The 19,288-nt window shown below is 46.1% G+C and overlaps 1 protein-coding gene across 3 annotated transcripts in view; it reads left to right on the top strand.

Annotated features, from left to right (window-relative positions):
* Positions 1–19,288, top strand: part of Fam117a (family with sequence similarity 117 member A) — a 63,509-nt gene that overhangs the window by 42,241 nt on the left and 1,980 nt on the right. For 2 of the 3 annotated variants that reach the window (XM_040268907.2, XM_005321689.3), the window contains exons 2-7: positions 2,601–2,770; positions 11,885–11,980; positions 13,571–13,681; positions 14,106–14,240; positions 15,481–15,679; positions 16,878–17,028. In XM_040268907.2, the coding sequence (XP_040124841.1) occupies positions 2,601–2,770; positions 11,885–11,980; positions 13,571–13,681; positions 14,106–14,240; positions 15,481–15,679; positions 16,878–17,028 (862 nt within the window). The remainder of the gene's footprint in view (positions 1–2,600; positions 2,771–11,884; positions 11,981–13,570; positions 13,682–14,105; positions 14,241–15,480; positions 15,680–16,877; positions 17,029–19,288) is intronic. The other variant, XM_040268906.2, reaches the window with a different exon arrangement.

Below are 19,288 nucleotides of genomic sequence, written 5' to 3'. Positions count from 1 at the left end.
GGCGCACTGGAGGTGGAAGCAGTTAGGCAGGCCCTGGCAGGTGGCTCATATTTAAACGTTGGGCAAAACCTCAGGAGGGAGGGCCCTGACAGTGGTGGGAAGTGGTGTGTAATGTACTTGGTCCAAGACCTAGAAAGGAGTGAGATGTAAAGAGGTAGTGAGACCAGAACAAGAAGCTTTTGACTTCCATCTTTGAAACAGTTTGTGAAGGGTTTTAACATGGAAATGTTAACATCATTTAAAATGATATGTTGTAGTCAGTATGTATTCACTTAAAGTTGATGATATAAAGTGAAAGTAGTGAAATAGTATATACAGTATGATACCATTTTTTTATTCTAAAGCATACACACATGCGTGCACACACACAGAAGGTAAGGAGTACAAGGATAAATATCTCACAGTGGTGACAGTGGTTATCTCTGGGTGTTGAGATTTGTTCTTTTTGTTTATATGTTTCCTGACACTTTCACAATTCATACTTATTGCCTTTGTATTTAGAAGTCATTTATAAATTCTTTTTTTTTAAAGAGAGAGAAAATTTTTTTAATATTTATTTTTTAGTTTTTGGTGGATACAAACAACATCTTTATTTTATTTTATTTTTTTATGTGGTATTGATGATCGAACCCAGCGCCCCTGCACATGCCAGGCGAGCACGCTACCACTTGAGCCACATCCCTAGCCCTATAAATTCTTTTAACTGAGCACATATTGTATGACGGTTGAGGGAGATGATCTAGAAATATGCCAGGGAATAGATAAAAATTGAGAGTGAAAGTTGGCTTTACAATCACATTGATAATATATCCAAATTGGAGGGGAATTCCACAAATGTTCACTAATGTGGGAATGGCTGAGCAAATTACCATACGTCAACCTGGTGATATATAAATCACATATAGTCTTTAAAAATGACAAATATGTAGATTGTTGATACTTGGAAATGGAGTTGTAAAAAGAGTGGAATGGGATAGAACAAAATGTAGTACCTTTTATATTGATTACAAATATGTCAAGATTTTCATAAATACCTACTTAAATGAATTTGGAGAAGGTGATGCTATGTCTTTTTTGTTGTGGTAAAAATATAAATAATATAAAATTTGCCATACATTGACACGGTTGTGTAACCATAACTACTGTGCATTTCAAGAACTTTTGGGGGTTTAGTTTTGTTTGTTGATGTGGGGTCTCCTTTTGTTGCCCAGGCTGGTCTTGAAATCCTGGGCTCCAGTGATTCTCCCATCTCCACCTCTGGGGCAGCTAGGACTGTGGGCCTGGCCACCACTGCCAATTGCAGAACTTTTTTTTATCATCCCAAACAGAAACTTCATATCCATTAAAAAACTCCCATTCTCCCTCCTCCTAAATCCCTGGTAACCTCTATTCTCCTTTCTGTCCCTGTGAATTGGTTTCTAGGCACCTTGAATAAATGGACTCATGATTTCTGCCTGTATGTCTGGCTCATTTCACCTGCCATCATCTGTGTTGTAGCATAGGCTGCATCTGTTGTTTGGCTCTTGTGATTCGTGATGCTGTGATCATGGGTACACAGACACCTTTTCAAGCCCTGCTTTTATTTTGGGGGGAGGGGGGTGTATGTACCTACAGGCAGAATTGCTGGATCATAAGGGTATTCTATGTTTAGCATTTTGAGGAATTGCCAACTTTTTAGTGTCTTTTTAATATAAAACTCTTCAAGTCTATTTATACCTACAGTTCCTAGTTCTTTTTGCTGTGCTTAATATACACATAAATTATCAAGGGATTACTACAGATGTAAAAGCATTTTATTCTGTTTAAAGGAGAGAGTCTTTATAGATCTTAAGATAGTGGAGTGTTTTTAATGTGGCCATGGAAAACAGGGTCAGTTCAGACCATTGAAACTTCCAGATGATTCCAGAACCCTTGCATTTTATCAACAGTTTCAACTTTTGCCCTCTCCCAGAAATCTTTAACCAAGGTAGATTAAAATAAATGGATTTATAATTGCTCATTTTATCCTATTGAGACAGAGGAGAGAACCAAATGACTTGGATATTTTCTTAAACTGGACTCCTCAGTCCTAGAGAGTTGAAAGTAGTTATGTCATTTTCCTCTTCAGTCACTAGGTTCCCTGGAGCTTACTGTTCTAAAGGGAGTATGAAGAATCCTTCAGTTAATTGAGCTGACTTTGAGCAGTGTGCAGGAGCCCTGCAATGTGTGCTGGAGGAGGAAGGGGAAACAGACACCAAAGATGGGAGAAAACTTGGTTTTTGTACACTTAGAATTCCCTCTAATGATGGAAAACACTGCTAGTTTCAGGAAACTGTGTTCATGGTTCATGTGCATTAGGAACAGGAAAAAGACAGAGGACAGGTATAAAGGAACTCTGAAGTCCATAACAAAATGTCTAAATTGCTTCCAATGATAAAGCCTAGGCGGTTAAGTCAGGAAACCCCTTGACAGACTGTGCTTTTGTAGGCTGCTTCACATTCCTCTAGGAGGGAAGTGAAGGCATGGCAACCAGGCAAGGCTTCCTAGAAGAGAGAAGGCTGGTTGCCATGTCTCCTTCCTTAATGCTGATGACAAGGTGTGTGGGCTGTGCTCTCTTCCAGCCAGTGTCCCATGTTCGGTGGCCCCAGAAAAGTCAGTGTGTAGGCCTCAGCCACCCCAGGTCCGACGTACCTTCTCCCTGGACACCATCCTCAGCTCCTACCTTCTGGGCCAGTGGCCACGAGATGCTGATGGGGCCTTCACCTGCTGTACCAATGACAAGGCCACCCAGGTAATGCAACTCGCTCCTAATGGGATCAGGATGGGGTGGGAGGGCTGGCTGAGGAGACCTCTGGTTTCATACCCTTCTCAGTCAATGAGATGATTTGTCCTTGGTTTTGGTTATACATGTAAGTAGCTTTTCATCTTCTGCTGTTTACCAGCTTGTTTTTTTTTTGTAAACTTACATGAAAATGAGTTTGCATTCCATCTGACTGGTGGAAGGGAGACGTCAATCTGGGTTTTCGGTTTGACTTTCAGTACTTATGTGGGTAATCAACAGTTGACTTTGGAATTTAGACTGGGTTTTAAAAAATGAGATTTACCTTGCTAAAATTAAACTAAGGCCAACATTCAATTGAGTTTGCATTCCCCAGATAGCCAGAGGAAGTGGCCAAAAAATATGCTGAGCCAGAATCAATCCCACTGGAGAATTAGGAGTGGAAAGTTCTCAGATAATGGAGTTATTCCTTGCCTGTAGCCCAGACTGGGATTTTGAGTCCTGTGGAGCCCAGGTTCCTCTCCTTTAGTATGTTTATTCTTCTCATTAAGAATCCTAAGCTTGGGCTGGGATTGTGGCTCAGCAGTAGAGCACTTGCCTAGCACATGTGAGGTACTGGGTTTGATCCTCAACACCATATAAAAATAAATAAATAAAATGTATTGTGTCCATCTACAACTAAAATAATAATAACAATAACAACAACAACTTAAGCTTAACTACCTGGGAAGTTGAGGTAGAAGGACCACAAGTTTGAGGCCACCTTGGCAACTTGGTGAGACCCTGTCTCAAAATAAAAATTAAAAAGGGCTGGGGATGTGGCGTAGTGGTTAAGTGCCTCTGGTTCAATCTCTGGTGCTAAAAAAAAAAAAAAAAAAAGCGGGGCTAGGGTTGTGGCTCAGCGGTAGAGCACTCACCTAGTACATTCGAGGCCCTGTGTTCAATCCTCAGCACCACATAAAAATAAATAAATAAAATGAAGATATTGTGCTCATCTAGAGTATTAAAAATAAATAAATAAATAAAGCCCTAAGCTTGGAAGAGGTCTCATAGACCATCCAGTCCGTTTGTCAAATTTTGAGTAAAATCGTATTAGCCTAAGCAAGAAATCATCTCATACAAAAATATTTCTTAATCTGATTCAGGACTTCAACATTCTTAGCAGTTGAGTTGGTAGGAAGCAAGTCTCTCTTCTGATGCAGTTTAAAGCAATTCACCTTTAAAACAAATGGATGTTCCCTGACAGGTGTAAGCAGGGAGGAAAGGACACTCGGCTCAAGGTCAGCCCTCTCTTCTGGATGCTGTTGGACAAGTCAGCTCTTTCTTTGCATGTTAGGTGAAGTTGCCTGCTCTGCCTATTTGTAGGCATCCTGACGGCCAGGTGACATGCCAACGTACCTACCCTTGCAGCTCACTCTACATCCTCTCCTGAGCACATCATGTTGGTTCTTTTACTTATTTTTTATGAGATTCATTTTCAGATGTCACTAGTGAATGTTTGAATGCCCAGTCCTGTTCTTGGCATGTTGGAATGGAGAATAAGGAAATGAAGACAAGATTTGGCCTCTCTGAGCCTGGATTCCAGTTCCATGAAGGCCAGTAGCAGCCAGCCAAGGGCGGAGATGGGGCCAAATGTCTAGCAAAGTTTAGAGGAGGAGAATTCTTCTGGGGATACTCCCTTGAACCAATAAGAATTTAAAACAAAAGAAGTTAAAATTGATGGCCCTCCTTGGAGCTTCAGGTAGAAGATGAAGAGAATACACTCTAGGTAGCACAGAAAGTGGGTCTACTTCCTGGGAGCCCAATGTCCTTTAACCTTTGACAAGGGCAAGCCAACTAGGTTATGCTCCTCCCTAATGGGCCTGGGAACACATGTCCCTTTCTCTTTTTAGAGAAATCTCAGGCCAAATAATGTAGTCAGGGAAGGCTTGCTGGAGGAACAGGACATGAGTACATGGACTCACCATGGCTCCCGCTTTGCCAGATGGCAGGTTTCTGTGTAGCCCACCCATCTCTGCCTCTGTCATTTCCTGCTGCCAGCCTTCTAGGAAGTCACCATCCTACCCCTTAGATAACTTTCTCTTTGTCAGTGCAAGAAGGGTTGGCCTCAGATGTTCCCTGGCTGGGTGGAGAGGCGTGGGTTCCAGGCTGTGTGTTTTTGCTCAGGCTCCAGCTGTAGGCCAGATCTTTTATATAACAAGTCTGGGCTTCTTGCCACAGCAAGACAGAGGTCAGCGATGCGCCTCCATGGGTCTGGCAAGGCCCAGCCATACAGCTTTCCTCTTTTCCTGGGATGGGCTCCAGCCCTCGAGGAACTCTTAGCAACCTGTCAATATTGTGGCTGCAGGCAAGAGTTGGGAGAATTCTGATCAGCATACGCATCCAAACCAAAATATGCACTCTGCCCATTTTCATTCCTGGTCTTCTGGGAATTTTCTGCTTCTAGGTTTTGGGCTCCCTTCAAATTCCTGCTTGAGGCCCCTGGCCTGGCATGAGCTACCTTCTGCAATTCTAGTATTGCACTCTGAAAGCCTAAGGTTCTCCTGACAGCTCCTTCAATAGCATGTTCCTTTCCTACTGAGCACAGGGAGATCACCCAGAACGGTCGGAGATGAAGAGAGGTTTTATTGGTAGGTACACAGAGACCGAGACTACTAAAGTCCTTGATAGCTTTATTATTTATTTATTTTGCAGTGCTGGAGATGGAACCCAGGGCCTCAGGCATGCTGGGCAAGCATCCTACCACTGAACTTCAGTATCCCCCAACCCATAGAAAGCTTTTTTAAACTGTTAAAAATGGATGGATACCAGACTTCCCCCAATTACTTTGAGCTAGGAAGTGCTATGCCCAACCCTACTCCCACTTCCTGCCCTTTTCTCTTAGCACTAGCAGTGTAGAAGTTTATTATCCGCTTTATCTACCATAACTGGCAGTACTTGCTGCTGCTCTCTTACTTGCCAAACTTCCCCAACACAGAGGCAGTGCCAGATTGTATGTTTAGAGACCACTTCAGCCCTAGCATTCCTAGGAGGAGGAGCCATAGTTATATTTAAGGCTAAGCAGCTCCTCTTCTTCTGAATCCCCTAAAGGGAACAAGGTCCCTGCACTTTCCAACCAAGTTTTCAGACCAAGGCAGCAAGGACAGAACTCCTGCCATTAGATAGCTGGCTTGCTCTGTACTCAAGGCCTCTTTGGAAGGCAGAAGATGGAGTTAAAAGCTCCTAGTTCTTGAGTCTATTCCAGTGTTGCCAACAGCGCCAGTGTTCACTTCCTGGCTGTTTTAAGCTCTTAGGCAGATACAAAGGATTGTCCTCAGGCAATTCACAGTCTGACATGCGGAGCTGGTTACCCGAGTACTTGGCAACAGGACTGGGAGAAGTATGGATGGATCTTATTTGGGAAATTGATTTTTTTAGGAAGGAGGAAGAGGTGTGAATGTGATCACTGGGGAGGAAGTGCTTTGGAGAGGCAACATGTTTTGAGCCAGGAGGAATAATGGGGGAGGGAATGACCAGGTGTCCCAGAGATCAGCCTAGTGAGTACAAGGAAGATGGGCCCAGCAGGAGCTGGATGCACAGTGACTGGCCAGAAAAGGCTAGGAAGCCTCTTATATGGTATCACCCTTGTCTGTAGGAAGTTTCTTTGTATCTGGAAGCACTTTTTCAGAATTCTCCAGGTTTGTCTGAATACGTTTTCCTCTCTGGCCCATATTCCCCCAGGTCAGTTGGTAACACAGAGGTGGCCACCAAGTGCTTTGAATTGCCCCTTCTAGTGACTGTGTCTAGACCAGGGCCAGTAATGGCAGAACATGCCAGTGGTTGTGGTCACCCCTCTTCCTTCTTGCTGTGCAAAACATTTGAGTCTTCTTGCACTCTTCTGGAGGGAGGAAGTGGTCTCACCACAGCTGGGATGACTGTTTGAGACAAGTTCCCCTACTGGTCTCATCCTGCCCACAGACGGGACCTTGCCTGCTCCTGCCCCATTCCACTCCTCTGCAGCCCTACTTCCTCTGCATTCTCCAGGTGAGATAGGGAAGCTTTGATGATGTTCCTTTTTTCGTCACCCCTGACTTCCTTTTGGGAAAAAACATAGCCTAAGTCCTTGAAAAACCTCATAGAATGTCTTGAGGGTGCAGGTGAGCATGCGGTTTGCAGGGGGACTCCCTGTTGTGTGTTTTCCCTACCTGCATGCCATCCTCCCATTTTCCCAGGCCAGTGCTTCAGTGTTCAGTGATGACACATAATTCAGTGTGACCATTACAGGCCTTTAAAAAATGTTTTTCTTTGTGGGTGTGGGGGCCTGGGCACAGCGCCTGTTTTCCAAATTGGTGACCAGGACCAGTTGTTCAGTATATGGTTTGACAACAGCAGCAAATATTTGAACATGGGGCCATGATGGAAAAATCTGAGGGCTGCCTAATCATGGTAGGGCCAGAGATGGTGGCCTTGGCCACTTACAGCCAGGGTTCTCAGTGCTGGCCAGTGGGCCACCCTCAGAACCTTTTCCTGCCTTTTTGATTAGGCAGAGCCCAAAGGGACTTGAGTCCCTGCTGAGTATCAGCTCACTGCATAGTTAGTTCCTGAGCATCTCTTCCAGGCCAGCCATTGTTTTTTCTGCATCTCCAATAGGTACAGTGGGCTTTGTTCCCAGAGCCCAGCCCAGCTCTACATAAACCTACTCGGGTACCAGGCTCTTTGGAGATGGTGAGGCCAGGATTCTCCCTGCATTTGGACATGGAGTCCTGGTAGAAACTTAGTGAGGTTGGAGGCCAAGAAAGGCATTCCTATGTGGAGGGTTTCCTGCTCCATCCTGCCCCTTCTTCTTGCTATATTAGGCAGCTCTTTGGGAAGCTGTCCTCCATCCCCAGGCCCAGTTATCCTCCCACATGTTATGCTGGCACCTCAGAATTCTAGGCAAGGCTTTGGTCTGACCATATCCAGTTTTGTGCAATCTAAGCACCAGCTGCAGAGCTTGTCGCTGCCACTCATGGTTAGTGAACAGCCCTGTTTCTCTCTCAGCTGTGCCCCAGGCCAGGCTGTGAAATAAGTCTGTTCCGGTGCATGAGTCCCCTGGACAAATGACTTTTTGGTCTCTGTGCTCAAGCTATGGTTGTTTCCAAAGGGTCATCTAGAATGAGTACTCAGAGTGCTGCCATGTAGCATGGCTACCTCTTTGAAGGGTGGCTGCCTTTCACAGTGACTTTTCTTCTATGCCCTAAGGAGATCTTGATCAAGACTTCTGTGGCGACATCCACAAGAAGAGAGTCCTGTCCTTTCAGGGGTGCTGGAAATAAGTGGCCATGATTCCCACTCTTTATTTTTTTGCAGTGCTGGGGATGGAACTCAAGGCCTTGTGTACACTAGCTCTGTTTGCAGCCCCTGGCCCTCACTTTTTAAAAAAATATATTTATTTTATTTATTTATTTTTAATGTGGTGTTGAGGATCGAACCCAGTGCCTCACATGCACCAGGCAAGCACTCTACCATTGAGCCACAACCCCAGCCCCGCTTTGATGCACCCACTTCTGTTGGAGGGGTTAAAGCCCCACTTACATATACATCTGCCCTAATAATACTCAATGCCAGCATGCCAACAGCTTCAAGCAGGAGCACCTTCATGCCAGGTTTCTGGGACTGCTTTTGCAAATCCCTTCAAATTTAGTGGCTTAAGACAACAGAAACTCATTCTCTCATAATTCTGGAGGCCAGAGTCCAAATTCAGTGTTGGTGGGCCAAGGTCAAGTGTTGGCAAGGCCACACGCCCCGAGGAGGCTCTTGGAAAGTCTGTTCTTTGCCTCATCCAGCTTCCAGTGGCTGTTGGCATCCCTTGGTTTGTAGCCAATCTCTCCTCTGGTTATCGCTTTGTCCTCCTCTGTGTGTGTAGAGTCTTCCTCTGCTCCTCTTACAAGGATACTTATAATAGCATTTAGGGCCCACCCAGATGATTCCAGAATAATCCTCCCATCTCAAGATCCTTAACTTAATCACATTTGCAAAAACTTTGCCATATAAGGTAACATTTGTAGGTTTCTAAATCTTTGGGATTTTTTTTTCTTTTTCTCCCTCCATCAGTTATTCTGGGCGATTCAACAGAATATGGTTGGAGGAAATATTGGAAAAAATAAAACCATTTTATGATCTTACATACCCCACTGAGGTGACACCAAAATACACCAGAGACACTTACTTTTTTAAAAAAATATTTTTAGTTGTAGATGGACACAATTCCTTTATTTTATTTATTTTTATGTGATGCTAAAGATAAAATCCAGTGCTTCACATGTGATAGGCTTTGTCTTTCATCGGTGCTCTACCACTGAGCAACAACCCCAGCCCCCCAGATACACTTAGGTTTGCCTCAAAAGTTTTTGATATCCTACAATGGACATACATCATTTTATAATTAGAAGAACCAATACTGTTAGAGATCAGGAAGCACTAGAGAATGCTTACAAAATCTTGAAAAGCCTAAAATAGAAAATAAAAATCCCCCTTTGACACTGAAGATTTTCCACCCTGTCACACTGACCTCTATTCCTGTTACTCTGCCCTTACCTCACTCTGTTCCCACCACCCTGGCCACCTAATGATTCTGAAACACTGGCCTTGCTCTGCCTCTGGGTCTTTCCATTTGCTCTTCCCTCTGTCACTCCTATCTCACATACCCACGTGGTTTGCTCCCTTACCTTCTTCTTGTTTTTATTTAGATGTTACCTATTCACTGAGGACCTCCCTGGCATTTCAAATCCTGTCCCTCTGCCCAGTGTTCCTATCCATTTTGTTTGCCTTATTTCTCTTTTTAGCACAAATCACTTTTTAAACTCTGCCCTCAATTAGAATATAAACTCAGGGGTCCAAGATATTTGTTGTTTTGTACACTGTTGTGTCCCTAGCACCTAGAACAGTACCTGGCACGTTGTATGCATTCAGTAACTATTGAATGCATGAATGATGTACACTGTGCCCACGTGCCCAGGGAGACATGAAGCAGAGGAGCACCTAGTACGAGGCAGACGAGTGAGGACAGGCCCCCTGATAACAAGACTGGGAATGGCTGTCAGGTGGACCTCTTAGTGGGCAGACCAGGCTTAGAGGCCAAGGGGTGAGTATGAAGAAGGAGCTGGAGATGGGTTTGCCTGGGCAAGACACAGAACCCCTGGGATGCAAGGTGAGATGGTGGTATCTATGGCCATGGAGTGGTGTTGAGACCAAGCGAGGCCTTAGCAGGAAGCTCCAGAGTAGACAACAGTGGTGTTCCTGAGCAGAGGTGGGGAGGAGCTGATGCCAGCGGTCACATTATCATATCCTCTCTAAATCCTGTGCTGGCCCACATGTCCTCCTTCCACCCCTCACACATCCCAGAAGAAGGAAGATAGATAAAGAGTCTGAGAAGAGTTTAGTTAGTAGCCAGGTCAGGCTGTACATGGCTATTTTTTCTCCTTCTCACCGCCCTTCTGTGAGCACAGTGTCTTCCTGGAGGAAGGGATGGGCACCATCTCCTTAGCTGTTGTCATCCCTCTTCTGTGGCCCCTGCCACCTTTCAAGGGATGACAGGTTTGTATGGGACTCAGCTTTGACAGAACTAGTCATTTTCAGGCTTGGTTTTGGCACCCTAGGAAGGGAGGTCATGTGTGTCTGCTGGGTCCAGGTGGCTGAGGGAGACATGGGCTTCCTTCTCCCTTTTCAGCACTCCTGTAGCCATTTCAGAGGAGCTGATGTAGGGGGTGGGGGGCGCATGTGGAATAATTCCAGCTGCTTGGTTTCCAGAAACTGTCAGAGCCGGTGTCATCCCGAGAGCCTACACCATGGGCCTATAGGATATGCTGTCTGCCCTTGTCCTAAAGGAGGAATGGTGGGAATGGATCTCTGGATGTCCTCCCTTGTGACACTAGTATCAGGATAAGGAAGTTAGGATGGTTGTCTCACCCTGGTCGTGTTGCACAGCCTAAGAGAGGTCCTGGTCAGTGGGTAGCTGGGGGCAGGAAGAGTTAGGAGGCTCAGTCCCCAGTGGCCCCCTCCACACAGCTGTCACACCCGGCAGTCTGCTCTCACAATCTGGCTCAGACTGCCTGCTGAGCTTCCCCTTAGCAGCTGTTGGGTGGTGAGTGGTGGTGTTTTCCCCTCTCCTCCCCCTCTCTGTTTGCAGCAACCTCTTGGGGGAGGCCAGCAGATCTCTTGGAGGAGACAGTTCCCAGACTGTCATGTTTTTCACGGTGCATGCACACAAGTCAGAGAAGAGCTGGGCCGCTGGAGTGTTCCCTTCAGGCCTCTCCCTTGGAATTGAAGTAGGGATGTTGCTGGTAGGGAGGGATCTGGATCCCTCAGCTTCCTTCCTTAGTTGGGGGGGTGGTCAGGAAGTGGCTCTACAAATCCCCCAAACCTTCCTCCATCTTGGGCCCCTGTCTTCATGCAGCAGGGGAAGGAAGATAGGGGATGAAGAGGCCTTCTTTGTGAAGGGCAAGAGGGCCTAAGACCAGAAATGATAAGGCCAAGAGGGGTCAGAAATCAGGGCTGGGCTAAGAATTCTGGCTCCCTCCTTTCTGAAAAGGACTCATGGCTCATTTATTCAGGAGGTCTGTGGGGCCCCATTCTGTGTGCTGGAATAGATCAAGGAGCAAACTTGAGGTGCTGCTCTATACAGGAGCCTCCTGCTTCAGTGGTGGTGGGGGTAGGAGGGTGTTGGCCTTTTTCCTATTTTACCAAGTACTGACTCCTCCCTGGATCTGTTTACTGTTTTCCCCAGGCTCCCAGGTCTGTGCTAGGCACAAGGAGAACAAAGATTGTAGAGGTTCCCTGAGCGTGTGCCCTTTGAGAGCTGGTTAGGAAAGGAGGAACAGTACTTGTCCTTACCATTGAGAGCACCTGCAATAACTGTGGGTACAAAACCTATTTGAAAGCCAGAACAGAGTAGAGAGGCTGGCCCTGTCGGGGCATCAGGAGGGTTTCCTGGAGGATGTACACCAGGAAGGAGGCAGTGCCCCTGGTGGTCCTGCCTGGAAGAACACAACAGGAGGTTGATGAGCAGATACAGAAGGCGTCACAAGCCACCACCCCTACCCAGGAAACTCTCTGCTTCCTGGGCCTGCCTTTGAAACTGCTCAGTCTCATTGTGTTTCTCCCCTACAGACACCCCTGTCCTGGCAAGAGCCAGAAGGTGAGCGGGCCAGCTCCTGCACACATAAGCGCTCAGCGTCCTGGGGCAGCACAGACCACCGAAAAGAGGTAATTGCCCTCTTGGACTCTCTGAATGAGCCAGCTACCTCTGCTCCAAAGGGCAGCCACACTTTACCTCCAGTGTCACCTGCCTCCACCCAGCATTTTCTTGAGGAGATGGCCCTCAGTGCCTACTCTCAGCAGCCCAGATCCTCCTGCTAGGGAAAGATCAGGCCAGGGGCTGCTAGTGTCTTTTGGCAGCCAGGCACAGGGCCGTAGATGCTGTTGTTCTCACTTTACATTTGAGGTTGGAGCCACATAAGTGGTTCAGAAACTGAAGGAAGATAGGGAACAAGTTCCAGGGAATTAGGAACTCCCAACCTCAATTACCACTTAACTATTCACTCATTTTGTGTTCCTAAATGCTTTGTTCTGGCCTTCCCTCTGTTTCAGGAGGGCTCAGGACACCAAAGTTGAGTCTAGAGTCATAGGCTGGAATTCAGAGCTCTCAATCCAGCTCCTCGACATGTCATGAGGATCAATTTGCCAGGACTCACTCTCGACCCCTTAACAAAGAAAGTTGCTCCTGTCCTCCTCATTGCTGAGAACAATGAGAAAGTATGACGTGAATGTCCTGGAAGTTTAAAGCTAAGAGAGTTTATTTATTTTTTTATTATTTATTATTTTTTTTTAAAGAGAGAGTGAGAGAGGAGAGAGAGAGAGAGAGAATTTTTAATATTTATTTTTTAGTTCTTGGCAGACACAACATCTTTGTTGGTATGTGGTGCTGAGGATCGAACCCGGGCCGCACGCATGCCAGGCGAGCTCGATACCGCTTGAGCCACATCCCCAGCCCCAACTAAGAGAGTTTAAGGCTAAGTTTAAGGCTAAATTAAAAAATACTTAAAAGTCTTTAACGATCAGAGTTACGCAAGTTACTCACATGAAGTGGGGAGTCATGTTATGAGTGATCCACAATGGCAAATCCACTTTTCTTCACAAGTTTGCTGGCTGTGGACAGCAGATCTCTCTGAATTCCCTTTAGGCTCACATTTCTACAACTCTGTATCCCGTGAGCATTTGCCAGCTGGGGGCAAGAAGGTCCAGCATTACAAATGTGACAAGAATAATATCCAAACTTGTTGATGATACTCTGTAATTGTGACAGGGCATGGAGTCAAGATGAAATGTGGTATGACTTCTAGAGAACCTATCTTTGCATGGTATAGTTTTAAATGGGGGGAAATCTTTCCATCCTTCCCATCTCAGGACTGCTGGTGTTATTGAAAATGTATGGCCATTGACATTCAAAACAGTTTTCTGCTATTAGTGGAGTAGTATGCCATGCTTTTGCAATCTATAAGAGACAAAAAGTTCCAGTGTTGCATATTTTCAAATTGTTAAAGACTGATCTGTTTATGAAATACATAGTACTGTTTTAAGAATGCTAGAGTCTGGTTCATGAGACATCCACCTTGTTGGAGGAACTGATCTTCTCAGGTTTTAATCACTGCTGAGCTATTTTGAGATGGAAGATTAAATTCCATGTCCCTTTTATGTGTCTTTGGGCCTGTGACAGAGGACATACCTGGGAGGAGGGACCCAGTACATTTTTGTTTGGCTTCACTCACTTCTGCTCTTCTTCTTTCTGGCCTCTAGATTACCAAGTTGAAGCAACAACTGCAGAGGACAAAGCTGAGCCGCAGTGGGAAGGAAAAAGAGCGGAGCTCCCCGCTCCAAGGGGACCATGCTGTGCGGGGAGCACTGAGGGTATGTGTTTCCTCCCCAGACACAGTCCCCTCTGTTTCCCTCCAGAGTGGACTCTCCTGGTGGGCAGAGTTCTCTTGGATCTTACGGCCCACCACATTGCATGCTTTGTGCCCACATGGGGGACAGGTGAAGTTTTAGTCCAAACTTGGATTTATCTGAGTGACACTGGAAAGGCTTCTTGCTGTTCTCTACCCCATCCCTGAGCAGTTGAAGCAATGACTCTAAAATCACACTCTAGACCTCAAAGTCCCAACTCCCAGAGCAAACATCACCAAATGGGCCAATAACAATCTGTAACTGACACCAAATTGTCCTTTATTCATTGGGTCCTGCTGTGTGGACACCATTACCCTCTGGTCAGAACTGATAGATGGATAGGTCTCGGTGGAGCTCCACCTAATTGTTTCATTTGTCACCGCCTAAGGCGTCGCCTCCCAGCTTCCCCTCAGGGTCTCCTGTCCTGCGACTCAGCCCCTGCCTGCACAGGAGCCTGGAAGGGCTCAACCAAGAGCTGGAGGAGGTGTTTGTGAAGGAGCAGGGCGAAGAGGAACTGCTGAGAGTAAGTGGCAGCTGCTCCTTATATGCACCAACAGGTGGACAGGTGGTGTCAGGGGAGATGGGCGTGCCCCGTCTAGGCCTCTCAGGCTCTAGCTGTGTAAACAAGAATGGACAAACACCTGCCTGCCAGAGCAACACCGGGAGCTCATTAGTCTCAAGTGGACTTAAACACAAGGTGGCAGAGGGGGTGGCTGTACCTGGGGAAGGCTTTGTGAAGGTGAATAGAGGAAAGGAGCAAGGATTGGTAGAGGAGAGGGTCCCCAGCAGGAAGCAGCAGGCAGGGCATCATTCTTCAGCCACATTGCCAGCTCACTATTCCTTGAATCTTTGGCAACTTTACCCACTTGTACCTCAGTTCATGCCACTGCCCTGTCGCCACTTTCCTCCTTCCAGCTTAACCTGGTAACACGCATCCATCCTCGTGCCCAGTTGCCCCTGTGCAGCTTTCTCCCTGCTCCACTCCCAGGCAGAATTCTGTGCTACCTTTTCTGCAGTCTCAGGCACATTTTTATACTGACACAGTACAATTGGGGAATGCCAGTTGGACAGTATTAATATAATTCTAATGGGCACACTCCTCGGTTTATGATTTACCTCCTGGTTTATTTTTAATTTGGATATATGCAGGATTGCATATACACCAAAACACATGTGTACAATTTAGTGAGCTGTGGGTACAAGTACTGTTGATGTTTAATAAGGAGGGAGCAAATAGGTATTTATACATGATAATCGTCTGCATACTCACCCTGCGATGGCTTACAGCACATCTTGGTGCCCTGTCTCTTGTGAAGGAGCAGGGTGAAGAGGAACTGCTGAGGGTGAATGACACACTCATAGACCACTAAATGTCAGTGCTATATGTGTCCCCCTGCATGTAGCACTCACCATTGTGTTCCCGGAGCCCTGCCCATGAAGGTCCTTACCCTCATAAGGCTTATACACTAGTGGGGGGACACATTGATCCACTGCACAAATGAATATGTGATGATACACTGGACTGCCAGTGCTAGGAGGGAAAAGAACAAAGTGCCATGGGAGGAGAAATGGGGTTTCTTTAGACTGAGGGGAAATGGAGTTGAGGTCAGGGAAATCAAGATCTCGAGCCCATGGTGTTCAATTGTGTGCGTGTTCTGAATAGAGGCTGAAAGGAAGGATGCGGGGAGTACCCTTGGGGTCATTGCAGTGCTGTAGGCCTGAGAAGACCCTACATTGAGAGTCTCGCCTTCTTTCTCTGTCAGATCCTTGAAGTCCCTGATGGACACCGTGCTCCTGCTCCTCCCCAGAATGGCAGCTGTGATCACTCCCTCCTACTGCTGGAGCCAGGCAACCTTGCCAGCTCTCCTTCCGTGCCCCTGGCATCCCCCCAGCCTTCTGGCAGGGCCAGCCATGAGGAGCACCGGGGTGCCATTGAGCTGGCATCTGTCCCCAGTGACAAAGGTAAGCCACGGAGCCCAGGCAGCAGGACTGACATTGGACTGCGAGAAGGGTATCTCTCCCTTTTCCCACCCAGCAGTTTTAGGCCCAGCACGATTTGTGAGCCAAACGTTAGTCTTTCATTCTGTACACCATACCAACAATAATGTCCTTTTCATGACATTCTGATTTGTAATTTATAAATTCTATACCTATACTTTACTGAATCTTCAGTGGAGTCCAGAAGAGCAATCCTTCCTGTCCCTACTTTTGACTGAGGGTTAGAGTGCTATAGTAGGAGGCCAGCACATCTCCGTTCTGGTGTCCACACTACTTGTTACCAGCATAAGCCTTCAGGGTGACTGGAAATGACAAAAAATAAGAGAATGTGGTCCAGGGCCCAGTTTGACCAGACTGATATGTGAACTTTCTGATTCCAAAGCCTGACTTTCTCCTGTGCCCTGACTTCTCATGGGGAAGAAGAGATAGGATTCCTGCCTCCTACTAATGATCCATATGTTATAGAGCACTGTGCCTGCATCCCCTGATTTGATTCTCCCAGCCACTTCATGAGGCAGGCTGGTCAAGGGCACATGATGTAGGCTGGATTTCTCAGGGACAGAATGATCTAACAATATACATAGGTAAATAGAGCCAGGAGTAACAAGGAATAAATGAGGTAAATGCAGATAAAGTGAATATTTGTAACCTAGGCAAAGTACAGTCTCTAGGTAGAAAATAAGAAGAATTTTATCCTCTGATAAAATTTTATCCTGTGTAAAGTTGGTTCCTCAAAGTTAGTACAAGAGTGCTCCCTGCAAGGAGGGATGTATGTTCCAGACTGCAGCAAGAAGTCCTGACATGCTGGCAGGTAGGGACAGTCAGGGGCATCACAGTCTCAGGAGAAGGCAAAGAGGGATGCCATATAGGATTCCTTTAAGTCTGAGGTCTAGAGGTCCAGACTTCTTCTACCTCCCAAGAGTGCAGTATTATAAGACATTCTTTTCCCATCAACTCCACTGTTCTTGTATTCTGTCATATGTTATATATGTTTTAAGCTACCTCAAAGGCTTTTTAAGGTGAATATGAAACAGAGCAGCCTGGTTAGCATAACCACTACCACCTACTTTATCACATACCTCCCAGCCTCACCCCTTTACACCCAAGGTCTGAGCTGAGGAATGCAGAGGCCTTCTGGGACTCAGCCTTACTTTGTTTGCAGCCTATTCTCCAGGTCACCCAGCCTTCCTTGAAGATGGCAGCCCATCTCCAGTCCTTGCCTTTGCCGCCTCCCCTCGGCCCAATCACAGCTATGTCTTCAAACGGGAGCCCCCAGAAGGCTGTGAGAGAGTGCGCGTGTTTGAAGAGGCCACGTGAGTACATCAAGTGGACAGGGTGTGGGAGGGAGGGACAAAGATGGAGGTCAAGCCCTGTGTTATCCCACCTGCCAGGCTCTTTTCACTCTTGCACTCTGTCTTGTCTAGAGGTGTTGGCAACATCAGATTTTCAGTATTGCAGTTTTCTCATGATCAAACTTGTTGACATTACCTACTCTGAGCACTTAAATCTTTGCTTATCATTATCTCCATAGAAACCTGTTCTCTGCCCACCTGCCAGCCATAAGCACAGCAGGAGCTGAAAAGGAAAGATATCAGAAACTTCAGCCCTTTGTTTCTTCCATTTTTATTTTTTTATCCCTAGGGAAAGTGTGAGAATTTGCTAAACCATGATCAGAGAGAGGGAGAGAGAGAACATACTAATAGTTCTTTACCCTGTGGCTGTAATGGATCAAGTATCATGAACTTGCAGACAGAAAGTTCCAGACCTTGCAAGTAAGGACTGTGGAATATTCCCAAACCAGACTGGATAGTTCAGAGGCCATTCTTTTGTGACTTCTTTACAGTTCCTCCTGTTAGCAGAAGATTAAGAGGTCACTTTCCAAAGGTACACACAGAACCCCTTAGCAGGCCCCATAGAGGGCCTCTGGTTTCTCCTGCAGCTTCATATCCATCAGGGCAGATTCACATTGGAAGTCGTGGTTTCAGTGGCAGTCAGGGAGTTCAGTCATGGTGTGTGAGTGAAGCTTTAGCTAGGACTGGGTTCTGGGCATTGAGGGCACCATTTGTATCTCAAACAATAGAGAAGACAACCCATGAGGGTAGGAGATTGTTCCTGCTATTGCTGTTGCCTGGTGTCCTTTAAGAACAAGGTGTTGTGGAAGCAAAAGGCCAGCACTTACAGCTTAAGCAGATCTCAGGCTCTTGTGTCCTCCCTCACTCCATGTTATAGGTTAATAGTCACATCCTGGAAATCCTGGTAGAAATTAGGCTATTGCATGTCCTGATTCTTTCACAGACTTATAATGCTGGAAGTAGTCTTCAAGTCATCTCATCTAGCTTTCTGCCTCTGCATTACCCCTGTAAGAGAGTGTGACTGATTTGTTGTTTTCTAAGACATCCTGGGTCTGAAATTCTGTAGCTCATGAGGTCTCTTCATTTCACCATCTTTCCTTTGGGGAGTTCTCGTGTACAGTGTTTTTTTGGCGACATTTTCCTCTTCTTAGCTGCTGTCTCCTCTGAGATCGCTTAGATTTCTCAGGGAGGGTATCTGGCTGCTCAGGGTCATGCTGGTTGCACTCATGTTCTTTGTTGCTTGGACTCCTCTAGTCACACACCAAAAACATTCCCTCTTCTGCCCATTCCCACTCCTCCATAAAGAGGGGTTCTTTTAAAGCCTTCTCTGGTGGGAACACCTTGCCACTGAAGTCTCTGGGCCCACAGGCCTTCCCCTGGCACAGTGGCCTATCACACCTGCCACCTCTTCCCACTTTGTGCCAGAACTCTGCTCTTCTTCTCCCACCTCACTCTTCTTCTCAGGCCTTGGAATTATTAGGATTCTAGGATTAAAATGGAAAATAATGTATCAATTTTTACTCTAAGTGTGTTTTTCTTTTTTCTTTCTTTCTTACTTTCTTTTTTTTTTTTTTTTTTGCTGTGCTGGGGATTGAACTGAGGGCCTTATGCATGGGAGGCAAGTACTCTACCAACTGAGCTAGATCCCCAGCCCCCTAAGTGGGTTTTTCCATGTATATTTTCCTTCAATAAAAAGTACCGGAAAAGGGAACCACTAGTTCTCTAGATGCTAGAGCTCTATCATCTTTCCACACCTTTGTCTTCTCACTGGAAGCCTCACAGCCAGCAGCTTCTCAGGGCTGCTTCACTCCAGACACTTTTTATCATAAGGATTCCTTACTCAGGAGCTCACTGAACTCACCTCTTTTCATCCTTCCATTTCTTCCAGTGGTCAGAAGGGAAGGGATGATTCTTCCCACTTTAAAGGTGAGACATGTGGAGTCAGAATCCAGACCTTCTGAGAAAGTCTAATAGCCTTTCTCGTAGTTGTTGCTATCCTTTCCTCCCAGTGAAACTTTTTGATAATCCTACCTTCCAAACCTGCTCAAGAATTAGAATCTTCAGGAGACATATTTGCCCTGAGGTAGATATTTGACAATGTTAAGAGACATTTTTAGTTGTCACAAGTGTGTATGAAGGGGGAAGAACATAGTACTGTGGGTATTGTTACTTTCCTGGGCAGAGGCCAGGAATGCTGTTAAACATCCTGCGATCTCAGGTC

The sequence above is a fragment of the Ictidomys tridecemlineatus genome, chromosome 3 (genome assembly GCF_052094955.1).
Source record: "Ictidomys tridecemlineatus isolate mIctTri1 chromosome 3, mIctTri1.hap1, whole genome shotgun sequence".
Lineage (NCBI taxonomy): Eukaryota > Metazoa > Chordata > Mammalia > Rodentia > Sciuridae > Ictidomys > Ictidomys tridecemlineatus.
Note: the sequence above shows the minus strand (reverse complement) of the source record. Positions and strands in the feature narration are given on the sequence as shown.